This window comes from Bombina bombina, chromosome 5 (assembly GCF_027579735.1).
Source record: "Bombina bombina isolate aBomBom1 chromosome 5, aBomBom1.pri, whole genome shotgun sequence".
NCBI classification, from domain to species: domain Eukaryota; kingdom Metazoa; phylum Chordata; class Amphibia; order Anura; family Bombinatoridae; genus Bombina; species Bombina bombina.
The window spans coordinates 299,732,012-299,753,665 of NC_069503.1; the positions used below are offsets into that span (position 1 = coordinate 299,732,012).

Here is a 21,654-nt window from a genome sequence, read left to right on the forward strand (position 1 = left end):
ATTGTTTAATGGGTGGAACATGATCTAAATGTTGGTGTTGGTAACTGTTATTATTTGATCTTCCAAAATAGAGATCTTTGTGGGTAGATGGTGTTTTTCCCAATTGGTGTGTATGTTGTGATTGAAATAATTTATTCTGGTTATGTTGTTGTGCCTGATTGTGTTGATATGAATGTGAGTTATGTGGGTGTGAATACTGACCTAGTGTTGGTTGATTGTGGTGTTTTTGGTAGTTGTTTCTGTGATAATTTTGATATTGATTCCTTTGGAATCAGTCTTTGTAATTATGGTGTGTATAATGTTGTGGTCTGTTGTGACCTGTGTGTGGTATTCTATTATGAGACCAGGTATTTGTGAAATGTGATTGGTTAGTTTGTGTATTTGGATGATAGATATTGGTGTCAGTTTGAATAGGTGGAACCTTCTGTTTTTTGTTTCCCCTATGTTGGACCCTTGTCCATTCGTTCTGGTTGTTTTTACTATGGTTCAATGTCTTCTCTTGTGCATCATTCCTACGATTATATGTGTATACACAGTCATTGGTATAGTCTTCATGATCCTTTTGTAATTTCTTATTTTTGTTGTTAACTAAATTTTCTTGGTATCTGTCAGTTCTTTCATTAATATCTTTGTTAATTTTGTTGTATTCTGGATTTTGTTGGTATACCTTAAGGTCTGTCTGGATTTTTTTTATGTTAATACTGCTCTGGTTGCACAATTGTCTCCTATGGTCTATTAGAATTTTGATTAAGCTAAAAGAGCATAATACATGATTGTTGATGCTAAATATAGAGAATGAACATGCAGCAAATGTTGGCTGTTTAATAGATACAGCGCAAGAGTGTTTCACAGAGCCCTCTAGGTACAATGACAATCATTAAGTTTTTGATAGATTTTTTAGGAATAACTTTTTTTGGTTCACAGTTATACAAAATACTAACTTGTTAAGGGCAGTTATTGTTTAGCTAACCTATCTACATACATAATTAGGGAATATTACACCATATATAGTAGACGATATTGGATGTTAAATATAGATGCAGCAAACATTGCTGTTTATTGTTTGCAACAAATTGTGCTGCTTATTGTTTGCTATCTAACTGCCATAGCGTCAGAGTGTTTTATAAAGCCCTCAGGGTATATTGATAATCATTATACTTTATTTTTGTTGGAGTACCTTTTTTGATCTATAGATATATAGGATATTACCGTAGCATAGACACTATATGAGATTACCGATTGCTGACCAATCAGGTTGGGAGAATACAGTTATTTATATAAATACATATAGGAATAGTATCTTTGGTAGAGCCATGGATTATACACCGAAAGGTTTAAAATATTTATATGTATGTTTCTGGTACCTTGTCATTATCGGTTAAATTTCATTCATAATAATACAAAGGGTTTTATTTATTTTACATAATTCTTTTACATATGTTTTAGTAATCATTAATGATTTTTTAATTTGTAACAGCTGGAGGCCGAAACCGGCTTTTTCACAGCTGATATTTGAAGATGTATTCCTATTGGACAAACACTTTATGACAACTTCCTGTTTTTTGATACATAAATATGTATATAATGTTAACAAATGTAATTGTTTGTATTCGCTTTTATCTGAGGAAACGACCCAGTTGGGGTTGAGAAACGCGTCATATTAAAGCCTTTTTTACCTGAAAAGTTGTCCGTGTTTGTGGTATTTCAACCATAAGATAATAACACGTTAAGTCCATTACTTCATTTCAACAATAAACTGCAAGAGGAGTTTGCCTAGGAGAAGACCCTAAGGAATACACTCTCCCCAGTGTACTAGCCACTGTTGAGTGCTAGCAAGCTGTCACGCACTGGTCACAGCACAGTGCCATTTGTTCCGGTAAGCACATTACCTGTCCATCTTTGTTTCTGCATTTCCAGATGATATTACGCTATTGTGGCGCTCTCTTTTTTATCTTTCACTTTCCAACAGTTTTCCCTTCTCTCCGGGATCAAGAGGAGCTGCCTGCCTTCACGCCATCATTTTAAGAAAGGAAATATCCATATAGATCCTTAGAATCTTTTTGTTCAAAGGACACATCCACAAACTGGTTACGGTAGATCTACATACTGACTTTGTTTGTCAATTTTTATGATATTCATCTGCACTTTTTCAGCGCGCTTTCTATCCCCTTCTGGGGTATTTTTTGAAAATTCAGAATATGTTTATACAACCCCAATTCCAAAAAAGTTGGGACAGTATGGAAAATGCAAAAAAATAAACAAACAAACAAACAAAAAGAGTCATTTGAAAATTCAATTCACCCTGCACTATATTATAAAAAAAAACATTATTTGATGTTTTACTTTGTGAATTTAATATATTTTTGAAAATATACACTCATTTCAAATCTGATTAATGTAACACGTTCCAAAAAAAGTTGGTATGGGGCAATATAGGACTAATAGCGATGTGATAAGTTGAAATAAGAAGGTGATGTGAAGCAGGTGAGGCAATCGTGTAATCATAATATACAAGGAACCTCCAAAAAAGGCCTAGACCTTCAAGAGCAACGATGGGTTGAGGCTCGCCAATCTGCCAACAGATGCTAATAATCCAACACTTTGAGAACAACATTCCCCAAAGATAAATCGGTAGGATTTTGGACATTTCACCTTCTACAGCACACAATATAATTAAAAGATTTAAGGAATCCGGTCAAGTCTCAATGAGTAAAAGGGAAAGGCCAAAAACCACTTCCAAATGCGCGTGACTCTGATCCCTCAGATGTCACTGTCTCAAAAACTGTTATGAGTCTGTAATTTTCCATACTGTCCCACCTTTTTTGGAAATTGGGGTTGTATAATGGTAATTTCAGATGACTAAATGTTTGATTCTCAATTAAACTATTCAAAAATACTTACAATTTTACAAATCCTAAAACGTTACTCTTAATGTTGTCTTTTAAAATGTGTATACATTATTGATGTGGCATGAATTAATACATATCATAAATATATATTTCTAGATCTCATACCTGGCTTTGGATAAGGAGGAAATTCCCCTTTATAGTATTCTCTCTCCAGAACATGAACAAATAGGACGCCAGAAGATGGGTAAACATTCCGGTCAGAGTGTACCTTTGATAGAATAGTGTATACTGGAAAGCAAGAGAGGACAAGCAAAAGTCAGACATGCGTGTGAGATCTTCCTGCACAGACAAGGGCTCTGCATTGCAAGGAACAAAAAGGAAGACAAGATCCAAGGTTAGCATACCTGTTAAAACATTGCAGCATGGTTATTAAATAGGGATATATAGTATTGACTCACGGAGCATCAAAGACATCAGAAATGTTTGTAGAATATTTTATTTCTTATTGTTTTGATCTGAAACATAATGAATGGTACATGTGTCCTAACAATTTGTGTTTTTTAGACATAATTTAACTTTTATGTTTGTTCCCAATACATTTTGATAAGTAATAGATATTTATGTATAATCTTTAGTATTGCAAGGGATTATGGTATAATATACAGTTTTTTCTTATTTAATCAGCGAAAGACTCAGGTTCTCTCCCCATTTACTTTTATGGGGCAAGCTACAAAAAGCCTATTTAGCTATCTCTCGGGTGCTAGCCCGACACTATACTAGATCAACTGCACTGAAGCCGAAGGTGCGTTGGGAATACTCCAAATTCCTATGTTCTTTAATAAAAGAAAGTTTTTTTAATTTAAAAAAAATATATATATATATTTTGTAAAATATGTATCTATACCTATATATCCATATAAAGATGTGCGTGTGTGTGTGTATATATATATATATATATATATATATATATATATATATATATATATATATATATATACATATATATATGTTTTTTTTTTTTTGTTTTTTTTTATAGGTGATGAACATAGGAATTTCAAGTATTTCTATTAAAACACATTAAAATATTAATATTGAATAACAATGATATTGCATGTTTCAAGGCATTTGACTGGTAAGGGCTCAAAAGTGTATATTTAAGTATATATATGTTTATAGGTTACATGTATGTGTGCACATACATATATACACACATAAACACATAAATATGCATGTATACACATATATAGACATATACACATTTTTATTTATTAAAAAGTGTATATATGAGTGCCTTGCTAACCCTTCCCTGGTAAATGTGATTTACCATCGACGTGTAATATCCAGTTGGTCCAGTGATACTGCTTATCACTTCCCATGCTATTATTAGCACGCTACTTGAAATCTGGCCTATCTACATTCGAAATGGTATCCAAAATCTACAATTTAGTACATGGTTGAAATTATACATTCAATCTACTGCCATCATATGATCATACGTTGAACAAAAATGCTACAATAATTAATGCAGGCTATGACGGTAGTTTATCTCAGACAAATTAACCTGTGATAAAACTAGTTTTAGTCATAGGGCCTTGTTTTATGGGACAGTAAACATATTCACCTAGATTATGAGTTTTGAGCGCTATAGAGAAATTAATGAACGCAACAAAAGTTACGTTATTTAATTTCCTAAAGCGCTGCCATTACAAGTTTTCAAACATACGCCTTTTGCGTGCGATATGGTTGCATTGAGGTCCATACCGCACACAATCAGAACGCTGCTGAGACATGCTCGTGAACAATTTCCCCATAGACATCAATGGGGAGAGCCAGAAAAAAAGAAAAACTAACACCTGTGATCACGGAAACAAAAGTTCCATAACACAACCCCATTTATGTCTATGGGGAAATAAAATTACAGTTTAAACCTAACACCCTAACATAAACCCCAAGTCTAAACATCCCTAATCTGCTGCCCCCAACATTACTGACACCTGGCTACAGTTATTAACCCCTAATCTGCCGCTCCCGATATCGCTGCTACCTAAATAAAATTATTAAACCCTAATCTGCCGCTCCTGATATTGCCGCCACTATACTACATTAATTAGCCCCTAAACCGCCAGCCCCCTACATCACAACAAGCTAAATTAAACTATATTAACCTCTAAACCTAACCCTAACGTAACCCTAACCCTAACGTAACCCTAACCCTAACATAACCCTAAACCTAACCCTAACACCCCCTAACTTTAACATATTAAAAATATAGCTAAATTAAATTTACAATTATTAACTAAATAAACCTATTAACATCTAAAACGCCAGCCCCCCACATCACAACAAGCTAAATTAAACTATAATAACCCCTAAACCTAACCCTAACGTAACCCTAAACCTAACCCTAACACCCCCTAACTTTAACATAATAAAAATATAGCTAAATTAAATTTACAATTATTAACTAAATAAACCTATTAACCCCTAAACCACCAGCCCCCCACATTGCAACAAGCTAAATTAAACTATATTAATCTCTAAACCTAACCCTAACCCCCCCCCCCTAACATTAACATAATTAAATTTAAAAGGTGTGTGGTACAACTATACCGACAACACTTGTAATAGCTGTGATGCTGTTTTAACCCTGAAAATGCCATATTTTCAGCGTTACGAGCTGCAGCGCAAAACTTGTAATCTAGATGATTGGAATTACTAGATTCCTGTATGAACATTATCAGAAGAAATTAACACCTTTCTGGGATTTGTTGCAATGGTTAAACTCCACCCACCACTTTCCTTGTTTGGAGGAGCCAATCTGGACTAAAGTCTGGAGATGACAGGTCTGGTCACTGTTATTCTATTAACAAAATCTGCATTGTTTGACTTCAGCATAATATGTGTCAGGGGTAGGCTTGTGAAGCCTAAAGTGCTCTTCAGTACTTAGCACTGAAAAATCCACAATTTTCAGGCTTAATTGAGAGGAAAAGGTAGTGAAGTAAACTGCAACTGCATAATTAAGCATGTTGTATTACAATCTCAAAGTTTTTAGTGCCCCTTTAATAAGATATGAGCAAATAAGATTCCCAAGCAGGTAACCTGTCCCCCACTTTTACTACCAGTGATCCATCATTCACAGGCAGAACTGTCTTGTGCAATCCCACTCTTAGTCAGGTTGTCAAGCACACCAGTCAAATCAGTCCTGGATGATTTTAATCTTGCCACCTCAATGGTTGCAAAGAGGCTAGGAAGCAGTGCAACGCCAACTTCATAAATGGGGCCCAAAATCTTCAGTCTAAATTAGTTGCCAAAAAAACCTTGAACTGTAATTGTAATTAACGGGTTCATTAACAATTAGGCACTAAATTTAAAAAGTATATGCTTACATATATGCTTTATAAAATACTCAGTACTTCCTCCTCATACCTATTTCAATCTTCTATTTTTGTTTATTCTATATTCGTAAATGAAAATGCAAGCTATTTTTATTACAACTTTTCTCATTTTCATCACAGAAAAACAAGTTGTTGACTAACATAGTTTTTCTCAAAGAAATGAACAATTATTTAATGGCTGGTGTGAAAATTAAAGCGTCAGTGGACAACATAAAATGTATTACGTTGGTGATTTCAGTATAGACTGACATTCATATGATTCAAAAAGAAAGGAGAATATCCAAGCCCATGGTATCCAGTGAAATCAATTAAAGTTTTTATTCAATAGAATTAAAATCCTTTTCAGGGGAAACTGCAGCTAGCTCTAGATGGGCTACATACCAACATCCATGTCTGTAAACCTTAGCAACCAATGGCATGCAATAAAACGCTAACTCTTTATGAAGTAAACACAAGGTACTGCAAGGAGAATAACACTAAATGTACATTCTCTAATGAGTTAGAGCTTAACATTTTTCTATTGTAATGGCCTTTTTAAAAATGTTTTAAGCCATAGAACATGATCTTTAATATACGTCACAAAAAATAGGAAAATGTCATGCTTAAAGTTTGATTGGTACATGTTTAGAAAGAAATAACTACTTAAAGTTCAATACAAAACAAGTTATGAACACAAAGGTTTATATACAATATGGCAAAGAAAAATACTCCCCTCTCTAACAGATCGCTGCCATCCAACAGTCTCTCCCTGAAGACTGTGTAAAAGTAAAGTAGAATGGAAGGAGGCACTGATCCAGAGGTGATCTTTTGATAGTATGATTGTTTCTTTGTTTTTAACACTATAGAAAAATTTCACAATAGTGTAGTTTGTCAACTTGGAAAGAACACAAAAAAGGAGAATACTCACAGGGTATCTGTGTCTGTAGTCATGCATGTTATGATGTCCTTAGCGGCAACTTCTTGTCATCCAATCATAGATTTAGCACGGCTGTGAACCAAAGATGTAATTATATAAGTTAAAATCCAAGATTACAGCTCCTTTTGAAAGAAATAGCTCTTTTGTGATTAATTTTGAACTGTTAAAGCTCTTGAAAAAGACGGTTAGGCCGGTGAAATGCGTTAAGCTGAATAAAGCACTTTGTATATCTTCTAAAAGGAGCTGTAATCTTGGATTTTAATAAACAACCGATCTTCTATAATTACATCTTTGGTTCACAGACGTGTTAAATTCATGATTGGATGCCAATAAGTGGCCACTAAGGACATGACTACAGACACAGGGGCCTATGTATCAAAGGTCTTGCGGACTTGATCCGACAGTGCAGATCAGGTCCACAAGACCTCGCTGAATGCGGAGAGCAATACGCTCTCCATATTTAGCATTTCACCAGCATCTCACAAGAGGTGCTGGTGCAATACCGCCCCCTGCAGACTTGCGGCCAATGGGCCCCCAGCAGGGAGGTGTCAATCAATGAATGAATTGTGGCGATTCCTGTCCGCCTGCTCAGAGCAGGTGGACAGGGTTATGGAGCAGCGGTCTTTAGACCGCTGCTTCATAACTGCTGTTTCTGGCGAGTCTGAAGACTCGCCAGAAATACGGGCCATCAAGCTTCATACGGAGCTTGATAAATGGGCCTCAATGTCTGCAAATATTTTCCTTTTTGCGTTCCTTCCGAGTTGGCAAACTACACTATTGTGAATTTTTTTCAACAGTGTTAAAAAGACAGAACCAATCATACTGTCAAAAGATCAGCTCTGGATCAGTGCCTCCTTCCATTCTATGCTGGTTACAGTTCAGTTTGATTTTATTAATCATTTTATTGTTAAAGAAATAACTAAAAATATACATTTTAATATAGACTCCTCAAAATTTATATTTGGGGGATAATTGGATGCAGCTTATTCTTTAATGTTGAAGGTCAATTACACAAACAAAAATGGAGCTGCTACATTTTTGTTTGTTTTGGTGCTATTTTGGGGTCCGAGCAGTGACCCCTTGTAGTGTGTACTTTCACACTGGTGCAGGACTGAGACAATGTGGGTTCAAACTGAGTGTTTCTGATGCTGCAGTTTATTAATAAATGTTTTGACCCAATATGTTTAAACATTGATGTTTAACCCATGCAAAGAGCAAACTGAAGCTATTTTGATGCTAAGGGCTCCATTTAACAAGTGATGCTTCAGAGCCCCCCTTGTTACAGTCTCGCTCAGAGTGAGCTTGAAACACTAGTTAAGTAGCAGCTGTCTTATACCGCTGCTACTTAACCTAACTGCAACAAGCACAAGCAGGGTACAGCATTGCACAATCAGCGAGGCTGCGTAAAAGAGGTTCAAGACCACGATAGTGCCCTAATAGTGTGACACCTTTATTGCCTTTGATAAATACATTGAAAGCAACAAATAAATATACATAGGACACTAAGGGCCTAATTATCTAACATTTGCGGGATCTGATGTGAAAAACCTCATTGACACTGGCAGTGGCTGTTCCTTCACGCAGTGAGATGCCTCCCATGGAAAGCAATGGAGTTTGCAGTAACTATAATGTTAGCAGGCATCACAGAGCACACTTTAAAAATTAAATACTGCAGCCAATAAAAGTCAAATTACTTTCTTTTCTGTTCGGTCATGTATGTTTTACATTGCTAAAAGCCTGGAAATTACTTTTTATAAATATATATATATACTGTACATATACATGTGTGTGTGTGTATATATATATATATATATATATATATATATATATATATATATATATATATATATATATATATATATATATATATATATATATATATATATATATATATATATAGCAATTTTAATAATTGAAATTATGGCTCTTCAAAAGGATTGTATTGGTTTAGAAAAAAAACGCTACAGTGTACGTAATCCGGAAATTAAGCAACAAAATAATTATACAAAGGAAACACTGTTCTGCTGCCTTATAATGACATTTCCAATTCTGCAGTGATTATCAGAAAGAACAAAAGAAACTTGTTTTATTTTTAAAATTCTCAGGATTCAGAATTAAGTTCAACTATATTCATTTTCTATTTTCCAGTCAGTACAGAATTGTTCTTTGCTACACAGAGCAGGTCAATGGGGGTCATTATTTCATCTCCATTGTGTAAATTAGTAGTTTAATTTTGGGATTAGATACAAGGCAACTACAAACCACAAACAATTTGGAGATGTTAGAGCACCAAGCTGAGAAAAACATAGATACGGTAAGCACAGAAAACATCGGGAAAAAAAACGTAAATTTAGAGATCAACAAAAATATAGAGTTATCATGACTTACCTTTCACAAAATAACCTTTATTTAGATAAAAGAGATAAGACAAATGATGGATTTGTTCATCTAATTTAGGTTTCATCAGATGACCTAGACTCACCATGGTTCCTCTCAGCAGGGTATAGTCTACTGATTATATGACTGTTGCCCCCTTTAGTCTTCCAGTAAATTGTTTCACTTTTGCCATCAGCAGAGTTTAACACAATAGCTTTACAGAATAAAACAAAATAGTGTCCGATTAATACTGATACTGCTGGTCTATCAAATAGGTTCCAGTGTTCATAAATTCTTCATATAAAAAATGAAATGTATTTTGTGTTATCTAATTCAGTTTACTGTTAAGACCTCTTTGGAACTATTACAAACCTGTTGGGTTAACCATAAAAAGTTGCTACATTTACATCAATAATCTAATATATAGTCATTCTGTAGTTCTGTCACAGAAAAAGCACTAAAATAGTAATCAAATATTTAAAAAAATCTAATGAAATCAAGATTTTAGAATTTGTCTTAATTTTTTACATACCAAATTGCTATATATTCTATTATGTGTTATCTTAAATCTAACTGGTCAGCCAATCTTTTGATTGGAAATAGTTGGCTAAAATCACTCAAACTCCACTGTTTGACCTCTGGTTTAAGTTGACTTATTTTGAAAAATATAAAAATCTTTTTTTTTTTTTTTTAAACAAGCTAACAATAACAAATGATTGAAACGGCTAAGTTTGACCAATTTCTTAAGGGAGTCATTCAAACATGAATCTGAATGATTGGTTTACAAGTTCAAAGTAAATCTGCAGATTTAAGATATCACCAATAGCCCTGCCAGCCATGTCCTCCATGTCCTGCACTTATACTCTGCAGACTTACTATTGTTATGACTTAACAGCCTAAATATAGCTAGTAGCAGGTGTAAAATGGTAAGAAACAGATATTTGGGTCATACCATTTTATGCCATTGCTATAATTAGGTTTTTATTTTTTAACTAATGCAAATAGGTGACTAGTACACAGCTTGAAATCCCTAACTTGAGCTTTAAAGTTGCTGAATTAGACAAGTCCCTTGCATTGTATTTGTGGATAGCTGACTTGCTACACTTCTAATAGCAGGTTGTCAGTGTTTTCTTATAACCAACTTGAATTGACTTTGGATATGCAAGTTGTTATGAAACAACTGACTTGCATTTACAACATATCTAACTTTGCTATACTGAAACAAAATAAAAGCTAGCACAAAAAACAAAAACCCCCATAAATGCTAGAAATAAAAAAATAAATGAGTTTTTAATTACGATTATTGGTCTAGTGTTGATATACCAAATGGCCTCACCATCGCACCTCCAGTGCTTTTTTCCTAACCTCAGCCTTTCCTGCTAGTTTTTAATAATGCCTGTAATTGCCCTTGTGATAGTGCTCCAGCTAAATGAGTGTGCTAAGAAAAAAACTGTGTGCATTTCCACTAGCCTGAATAGCACTCTCTGAATAAACTGTGTGCAAGATAAACTAGGTGCTTTTACCAAAAACTAGGTAGCAATCTCATATTAAACTGGATGCATTTTCCGAAACCTTGGTAGCACACTAAACTCTGTGCATTTCCCTAAACCGGGGTAGCACCCTCAGGATAAATTGGGAACATTCCTAAACCTGGGTAGAACTCTCAGAATAAACTGGGTGCATTTGCCAAAACCTTGGTAGAACTCACAGAATAAACTTGGTGCATAATGTAAATGACTGAAACCTGTATTTTCCTTTTATCATCTTCAAACTTCCTATTATCTTTCTCAGAATAAGGCTATGATATTCAACAGCTTGACTTTTACAAATACAGCTTGAACTGTAGTTTGCTGGCAAGAAGTAATGACATAATACTGTTCTGTTGGAAGGCAGGATCAAGCCAAGATGAGCTTGGTTGGAAGATCAAAGTTTCAAGATAGATAAGCTTATACAAAAAGTTTTCACAGTAATTTACCTTAGAATGATGTTATAAATGTTCAATACCATAAAAATAAGTGAGCCTGAAGAAAAAGGATATGCATTTGATTTATTTGCACGGTAAAGACACTGGTAATGGCATCAACGCACACATCATGTAGGAAATCCTCTACAGTATACACTAGGGGTGGTAAACCAATGGGACAAGTGCACAAGGTGGCACTTGGCCTCAGTAACACCATCATACTACTTGGCTTCCTTGACTTCAATTGTAATACAAGCTTAATTAAAACATGAATCCATGCTATATATTAACATTTATGCTTAAATTGTTGATATATGCTATAGATTTATGATTATCGTCAATTTAATCAAACATTCTCATAAAGTTTTGCCACACCTGGTATATACAGTTAAACATTAATAATATGCAGAGATAAAAGCAGTCGGCTAGATTACGAGTTGTGCGTTAGGGTTAAAAAGCAGCGTTGAAAGGTCCCAACGCTGCTTTTTAACGCCCACTGGTATTACGAGTCTTGAAATGACAGGCTCACCGCTCACTTTTTTGGTCAGACTCGAAAATACCACAAATCCACTTACGTCAATTGATTATCCTATATTTTCAATGGGATTTGCATAACGCCAGTATTACGAGTCTTCCAAAAAGTGAGCGGTACAGCCTCTCCTGTCAAGACTGATACTGCATTTAAAAGTCAGGAGTTTTATGGGCTAACGCCGCAGTATAAATCTCTTAATTAAAGTGCTAAAAAGTACACTAACAACCATAAACTACCTATTAACCCCTAAACCGAGACACCACCCACATCGCAAACACTAAAAAAAAATTTGAACCCCTAATCTGCCGAACCGGACATCGTCGCCGCTATAAAAAATATATTAACCCCTAAACCACCGCCCTCCCGCATCGCAGACACTAGTTAAATTTTATTAACCCCTAATCTGCCGTCCCTAACATCGCTGACACCTACCTAAATGTATTAACTCCTAATCTGCTGCCCCCAACGTCGCCACAACTATATTAAATGTATTAACCCCTAAATCTAAGTCTAACCCTAACCCTAACACCCCCTAACTTAAATATAATTTAAATAAATCTAAATAAAATTACTACAATTCACTAAATTATTCCTATTTAAAACTAAATACTTACCTATAAAATAAACAATAAGCTAGCTACAATATAATAGTTACATTGTATCTAGCTTAGGGTTTATTTTTATTTTACAGGCAAGTTTGTATTTATTTTAACTAGGTACAATAGTTATTAACTATTTAATAGCTACCTAGTTAAAATAAATTCAAATTTACCTGTAAAATAAATCCTAACCTAAGTTACAATTACACCTAACACTACACTATAATTAAATTAATTACCTAAACTAAATACAATTAAATACAATTTAAAAAAATTATCTAAAGTATTAAAACCCCCCCACTAAATTACAGAAAATAATAAAATAATTACAAGTTTTTTAAACTAATTACACCTAATCTAATCCCCCCCTAATAAAATAAAAAAGCCCCCCAAAATAATAAAAAGCCCTACCCTATACTAAATTACAAATAGCCCTTAAAAGGGCCTTTTGCGGGGCATTGCCCCAAAGTAATCAGCTCTTTTACCTGTAAAAAAAAGTACAATACCCCCCAACATTAAAACCCACCACCCACACACCCAACCTTACTCTAAAACCCACCCAATACCTCCTTAATAAAACCTAACACTAACCCCTTGAAGATCACCTTACCTTGAGAAGTCTTCACCCAACCGGGCCGAAGTCCTCAACGAAGCCGGCAGAAGTGGTCCTCCAGACAGGCAGAAGTCTTCATCCAAGTCGGGAAGAAGAGGTCCTCCAGACGGGCAGAATTCTTCATCCAGGCGGCATCTTCTATCTTCCTCCATCCGGCACGGAGCGGCTCCATCTTCAAGACATCCAACGCGGAGGATCCTCTTCAAACGAAGTCCAACTGAAGAATGAAGGTTCCTTTAAATGACGTCATCCAAAATGGCGTCCCTTGAATTCTGATTGGCTGATAGAATTCTATCAGCCAATCGGAATTATGGTAGAAAAAATCCTATTGGCTGATGCAATCAGCCAATAGGATGGAAGTTCAATCCTATTGGCTGATCCAATCAGCCAATAGGATTGAGCTGGCATTCTATTGGCTGATTGGATCAGCCAATAGAATGCAAGCTCAATCCTATTGGCTGATTGCATCAGTCAATAGGATTTTTCTTCCTTAATTCCGATTGGCTGATAGAATTCTATCAGCCAATCGGAATTCAAGGGACGCCATCTTGGATGATATCATTTAAAGGAACCTTCATTCTTCAGTTGGACTTCATTTGAAGAGGATGCTCCGCGTCGGATGTCTTGAAGATGGAGCTGCTCTGCATCGCATGGGTGAAGATAGAAGATGCCGCCTGGATGAAGACTTCTGCCCATCTGGAGGACCTCTTCTTTTCGACTTGGATGAAGACTTCTGCCCATCTGGAGGACTACTTCTGCTGGCTTTGTTGAGGACTTCGGCCCGGTTGGGTGAAGACTTCTCAAGGTAGGGTGATCTTCAGTGGGTTAGTGTTAGGTTTTATTAAGTGGGTATTGGGTGGGTTTTAGAGAAGGGTTGGGTGTGTGGGTGGTGGGTTTTAATGTTGGGGGGGTATTGTAATTTTTTTTACAGGTAAAAGAGCTGATTACTTTGGGGCAATGCTCCGCAAAAAGGTCCTTTTAAGGGCTATTTGTAATTTAGTATAGGGTAGGGCTTTTTATTATTTTGGGGGGCTTTTTATTTTATTAGGGGGATTAGATTAGATGTAATTAGTTTTAAAAACTTGTAATTATTTTATTATTTTCTGTAATTTAGTGGGGGGTTTTTTCAAACTTTAGATAATTTTTCTAAATTGTATTTAATTGTATTTAGTTTAGGTAATTAATTTAATTATAGTGTAGTATTAGGTGTAATTGTAACTTAGGTTAGGATTTATTTTACAGGTAAATTTGAATTTATTTGAACTAGGTAGCTATTAAATAGTTAATAACTATTTAATAACTATTGTACCTAGTTAAAATAAATACAAACTTGCCTGTAAATTAAAAATAAACCCTAAGCTAGCTACAATGTAACTATTAGTTATATTGTAGCTAGCTTATGGTTTATTTTATAGGTAAGTATTTAGTTTTAAATAGGAATAATTTAGCTAATGATAGGAATATTTATTTAGATATATTTCAATTATATTTAAGTTAGGGGGGGTTAGGTTTAGGGTTAGACTTAGGATTTAGGGGTTAATACATTTAATATAGTGGCGGTGACGTTGGGGGCAGCAGATTAGGGGTTAAAAAATGTAGTTAGGTTGCGGCGACATTGGGGGCAGCAGATTAGGGGTTAATAAATACAATGTAGGGTCCGGCGATGTTGGGGGCAGCAGATTAGGGGTTAATAAGTATAATGTAGGTGGCGGCGGTGTCCGGAGAGGCAGATTAGGGGTTAATAATTTTATGCAGGTGTTGGCGATGTCGGGGGCGGCAGATTAGGGGTTAATAAGTGTAAGATTAGGGGTGTTTAGACTCAGGGGTTCATGTTAGGGTGTTAGTTAGGTGTAGACATAAAATGTGTTTCCCCATAGGAATCAATGGGGCTGCGTTAAGAGCTGAACGCTGCTTTTTTGCAGGTGTTAGGTTTTTTTCAGCCGGCTCTCCCCCATTGATTCCTATGGGGAAATCGTGCACAAGCACGTTTTGCCAGCTCACCACTACCGTAAGCAGCGCTGGTATTGAGGTGAGATGTGGAGCAAAATGTTGCTCTCCGCTCACTTTTCTGCAGCTAACGCCCGGGTTTCTAAAAACCGTAATACCAGCGTTGTCTGTAGGTGAGAGGTGAGGGAAAACTGCTTGTTAGCACTGCACCCCTGTTAATGCAAAACTCGTAATCTAGGTGAGTATTTGTTACATAGTGTTTTATAATAGACTAACAAGCAATACAATTCCGAAAAATATTATGGTACCTTTAAAAGAGCTAATGTATTCATGCAAGCACCTGATACATAGTTAATTCTATTAACAGATGCTACATGAATACCCTTCCAAAAGAGCTGGGCTCTCCATCCCTCCCTCACTGGCAGGTTGGTATATTCAGCTGTCTCTTGTTTATGGTTCTTTTATATATATTGTGATTTTTCAAGACCCAAGCATTTAAACTGGAATAATGCACCACTAAGGTCTTAAAAAGTATACAGGACAACAGCAATGAAATTAAATATGTTAATCTTTTTAATATCCCTTTAAATACTGGAAAACATACTTTTTTTAAAAAAATTTTGTAATAATTTTGATGCAGGGTGACTGAAATCAGCAAATAAATGATGGCTATAGTCATTTTCTTACTATTTTAAATACTGATGAGCATTTACTTCCTAAAGTTATAATTTTCACACAATGTAGTCAATTTAAACTGGTATATTAACTGTTTAGTACACTCTAGTTTTCAAATATCTGATACTTTTGCTGCAGATTCTGTGATACAATCCCATGACACCACTAGGAATTTTGCTTCAGGGTTGCATGGAATTACTTATAAAAGTAACAAAGAAACACTTGTCTGAGAACTTTCCCAATCCAATGAAATTTATTAGACCCAATAGACAATATAGACTGTTGCAGAAAAGCTGCCCAACTTCATAATTGCTTCTATTCCTCCTAATTGTATGAGATTCAGTAGTGAAACATATCACAACTTCCAAATTGATAATCACTGAAGAGTAATAGTAGATAGTATTAAAGGGATATGAAACCCAAAAGTTTTCTTTTGTGATTCAGACAGAGCATACATTTTATAAAAGTTTTAAATTCACTTATATTATCAAATTTGCTTAATTCCAATTCTTTGTTGACGAGATACCTAGGTAGGCATCTAGAACACTATATGGCAGGAAATAGTGCTGCCATTTAGTGCTTTTGCAAATGGATAACATTCTTGCAAAACTGCTGCCCTATAGAGCTCCAGAAATGGGTTTGCTCCTAAGATTTTCAACAAAAGATATGGAAAACAAATTGTGTGGTAACCTCACCTTTATTATTCCATAGGGGATACACAGAAAAAAATCACAATGTTTTGGGGAGTTCCCCTTAGTCATGTGATAATGATATCACAACCTCTGCTGCTATATATAGCTCATTTAACTATTTACTCTCCATACAATAATTCATAAGGTTCAGCACAGTAGGAAGATGATCTACCTCCTATACTATCTGGGCAGTTGACAATCTCTTCTGCAGTTTTCCATTTTATAATGATATTATTTGGAATAGAAGTATATTCTAAAGATATATCCTCCTAATCTGATTACAAAAAAAATCCATTTAGTTCTAAACTTAGATCTCCAAATTTTCAAACATCTAGAGTTCCAGTTTAACATAAGCATTCTCTTTATACTTTATATATATATATATTATGCAACACATTATTGTATTGGGGTTAAAGGCTTTACATCTCTTTAATTCATGTAAATTTATTTCTCAAACTGAGCTGTAAATAATCTATGAGTTCTCATAAAATTGGTGCAGCGGTTTTTAATGTAACCTTTGATATCTGATAATTCTCACATCTTTATTTACACATTTATATATTAATATTTTTTTAAATGCTTAACCACAACTTTTACATTTATAGTTATTTGCATGCCTAAACAAAAAAGAAAATTTTTACCCAATTCTTCAAATGTTAAAAGCATTTTAAAAACAGTCAGCTAGATTACGAGTTTTGCGTTATGAGTGAAAAAGCATTGTTATGCTTCATAACGATGCTTTTTCCCTAACGCCACTATTATAAGTCTTGTCAGAATAGGTGTACCGCACACCTTTTTTGCCATCACGCAACGTCAGTACTGCACTTTAAGAAAAGTTTTTTTTCAATGGGACTCCCATGGCGCCGGTATTTTGCGGTGAGGCCTAAAAGTGAGCGGTACAATCTAAAATGACAAGATCCCTACCGCCATCTAAAGTCAGTAGTTACACTATAATAAATTTAGTTACCCCTAATCTGCTACTCCCAATATCGCCGCCACTTTAAAAAAATATTAACCCCTATTCCGCCCCTTCCCGACATCTTCGCCACTATAATAAAATTATTAACCCCTAAACTGCCACCCTCCCGCATTACAAACACTATTTATTATTAACCCCTAATGTACCATCCACCCACACCACTGCTATACTAAACCTATTAATCACTAAACCGCAAGTCCCCCACAACGAAATATACTATAATAAACTATTAACCCCTCTGGCCTCCCACATCACTACATAAATATATTAACCCCTAAACCTAACCCTAACGTAACCCTAACCCTAAGCATAACCCTAACCCTAACGTAACCCTAAGCCTAACACCCCCTAACTTAAAAATAATAAAAAATAGATCTAAATAAAACTTACAATTATTACCTAAATAATTCCTATTTAAAAAATAAATACCTATAAATAACTAATAGTTATAATATTGTAGCTATCTTAGGTTTTATTTTTATTTCACAAGTAAGTTTGTATTTATTTTAACTAGGTAGACTAGTTAGTAAATAGTTATTAACTATTTACTAGCTACCTTGTTAAAATAAATACTAATTTACCTGTAAAATAAAACCTAACCTGCCTCACACTAAAACCTAACATTACAATAAAATGAAATAAATTAAATTAATCAAATACAATTATCTAAATTACCAAAAAAATAACAACTAAATTACACAAAATAAAAAATGAAATTATCAAAAATAAAAACAAATTACTCCTAATCTAATAGCCCTATCAAAATAAAAAAAAACTAGTCTACACTAAACTGCCAATAGCCCTTAAAAGGGCCTTTTACGGGGCTTTGCCCCAAAGAAATCAGCAAAAATTTCATTTTTGTTTGTATTTTTCTTTTTGGGGGGGGCGTTATTATTTTGATAGGGCTATTAGATTAGGAGTAATTCATTTTTATTTTTGATAATTAGTTTTTTATTTTGTGTAATTTACTGTTTATTTTGTTTGTAATTTAGATAATTGTATTTGATTAATTTAATTTTTTATTTTTTGTTGTAATGTTAGCTTTTAGTATAAAGCAGGTTAGGTTTTATTTTACAGGTAACTTTGTATTTATTTTAGCTAGGTAGTTATTAAATAGTTAATCACTATTTACTAACTAGTCTACCTAGTTAAAATAAATTCAAACTTACCTGTGAAATAAAAATAAAACCTAAGCTAGCTACAATATAACTATTAGTTATTTTTTAGCTAGCTTAGGTTTTATTTTACAAGTAAGTTTGTATTTAGTTTTAAATAGGTATTATTTAGTTAATAATTGAAAGTTTTATTTAGATTGATTTTAATTATATTTAAGTTAGGGGGTGTTAGGGTTACGTTAGTGTCAGGGTTATGCTTAGGGTTAGGGTTACGTTAGGGTTAGGGTTCGGTTTAGGGGTTAATATATTTATTTAGTTTTAGTGGTGTTGGAGGCCAGAGATTGTCTATATCTATGGGGAAATCATGCACCAGCACGTCAAAGCAGCGCTTTTATTTGGGTGAAGCATGGAGCTCAACGCCACCATATTGCCCGCGCAAGCCTGCTTTTTGTAAACTTGTAATAGCAGCGCTATAGGGAGGTTAAATATCGCCTTTTTTGTGGCCGGCATTAATTTCCCTATAGCGCTCAAAACTCGTAATCTGGAGTGTTTTTCCTGTCTGAATAAAGAGGTGTGCCAATGGTTCATCCACACAACACTTATGGATATTACTCATTAGTTGGTTTATCCTCTCCCGTATCTTTTGGGTTGTCTACCAAAAATAGATGATCCCATAGGGGCATTTGAAAAGGTACACTACAAAATCTTTATTGCAGGTATATTGGCCTTGAATATTATCCTTTTTACCTGTTCTTAGATGCATAACATAAGAACCCCTTATTAGACTATTATTATTAAAAAAAATATATTTTATTATTGCCCCCCCAAAGAAAAAAGAAGAAATACAGTATTCAGAGATGCAGCTCCTTTCCTCAAACAACACAAAAGCAGTTTCATCACAGAAAAAAAACCCCTCAAAGAATAGGTAAAATGAAAAACAATTGTATAGCACAACATTAAATCGACAAATTTAATTATATGAAGCAACACAAATACTCTGACCATTGTGAAGCATGCTCTCATTTTGGAGATCAAAATAAATCTGGGCTAGTAAGAAGCCCTTTTGTCAGGAGAAATAAAAAACAATGTGATGTGGGGAGAGAGTGAGGGAACAGGAGAACATTTAAAAAAAAACAACAACAAAAACCTTGGTCCTAAGCCTCTGGCTAGACCCCTCGTCCTCCTTGGCATCTAGTTCCCCAGGTTGCTGGGAGCGCCCCTTTCTCTAGTTGTTGATTAAACCATTTAGGAGCCTTAAAAGGGGAAACTATCTGTAATTGTGCTTCAAGTAGTAAGGAAACTATCAGTTTATTCCATTAAAAAAAAAGATCCTTAGGTTATACAGCTCCAGTATCATTTGATTACTAACAATTTTTAGGAACTCAATGAATTTAGGCCCTGAACACTTTTTCCAGTTTTACAAGTACCTTATATGCATTGGTAATGGAGTTATTCCCTGCATAGTAAAGTTTTGATCACATTATCAAGCTTCCTTAAAGTCGAATCCGAGCTCGTTTCAGATCTCAAATTCATAATCCAATGTCTGATCTGAAGATAGGCATAGAAGGTGGCTCTTGGCAAGTTGTAAGCCAACCTCAGGTTATCAAAAGGACTCATGACCAAGACTCTATCTTTACAGACCTCTCTAACAGATTTAAGGCCCTTAGTTGCCCAAAAAGTGAATGTTCCTTTAACTAGACCTGGAGAGAAATCTGGATTGCAAAAATGTATCTTAATTTCTACATAAATTTTTTGCCATGCGTTGATAATATATTTGAAGGAATACATTTGGGCTATATTAATAGGGACACAATCAAAAGTTCAAATGAGGAGCAACAGACTGTTTTGTGCTTAGAATAAAACGTAACTTTTATTAGGCTCCATAGCCTGTTAAAATGACATCAATAATGGACATGTACACAGTTAGTTCAGCATTCCTTTCATTTACGCGTTTCGGCGATAGCCGTAGTCATAGCATAAGGAATTCACAGACACAGTACTCATTTAAAATCCCCACCATATTCTGATTGGATCTCCAAACTGTCATGCTGACTCACTGATTGGATACTAGTCTGTGTTCACTCCACCCCTCTGTCTACCTACTCAAGTGTGTTGTTCGGCTTACTTCTCTGATTAAATGTATATTATATCAAGTAAAGATATTTCCTTTGTCTTATTACTTGCATTCTGTGTTCATTTTTTAGATGTGTCTTAATGGTTGTAGTAATTCATTTCATTCTTAGATGCGATCCGTAATATTTGATTAATTTGTTTATTTTATGAATAAGACAAAGACAAAACACACTAAAATGCATTGTTTATAATATATATGCTCAAAATAAGCTTTACTTAATTATTAGATTAAATTTAATGATCTTAGGTAATATATGTATTTTATATTATTTTATTTTTTGTTCCTTTATCTTTAATAACATGAACTGTTTCAGTTTTACACTTTTGATTTTTCTGCTTAAACTCACTGTCTAAAGTGACTTCTTTCTTCATGAGGTATGATAATCTTTATCTTCCTAAAAGAAGCGCTTTGAAGCAGATATACGTAAATAAATAAAATAAAATAAATAAACAGATGAACACATGAACAAATGAATGCCCTATCCATATATCAAATATATATATATATATATATATATATGGCTCTATTCAATTAACCAACATATGTCTTTGAAACTCGATCTGAGCAACCTTTTTCTTATTATTATATATATATATGCTTCTAACTTTGTTCTTCTGGATAGTGGCCCCAGTTTTTAATGATGCTCTTAATTTATTTCATAAAATTTAACTTTTTATTCTGAATCATTTTCATAAATCAAAAAGGGTTGTTTTCCTTGGAAATGGCTACTATTGCTTTGCTTCAATGTATTGTGCTTAGTTTGATTTTAGTTTGATTTTATGTTGAAACTTCTATAAATACTTTCTACTCTCCCTTCAATTTTGCCAGAAATTTATTAAGTCATATTCAGTGTTAAGACCCAACGGTAT

At 34.4% G+C, this 21,654-nt stretch overlaps 1 protein-coding gene across 3 annotated transcripts in view; it reads right to left on the minus strand.

Moving 5' to 3' along the window:
- SGCE (sarcoglycan epsilon) overlaps nt 1-21,654 on the minus strand; it is a 193,345-nt gene that overhangs the window by 147,533 nt on the left and 24,158 nt on the right. For all 3 annotated transcript variants that reach the window (XM_053714063.1, XM_053714062.1, XM_053714064.1), the window contains exon 2: nt 3,015-3,137. In XM_053714063.1, the coding sequence (XP_053570038.1) occupies nt 3,015-3,137 (123 nt within the window). The remainder of the gene's footprint in view (nt 1-3,014; nt 3,138-21,654) is intronic.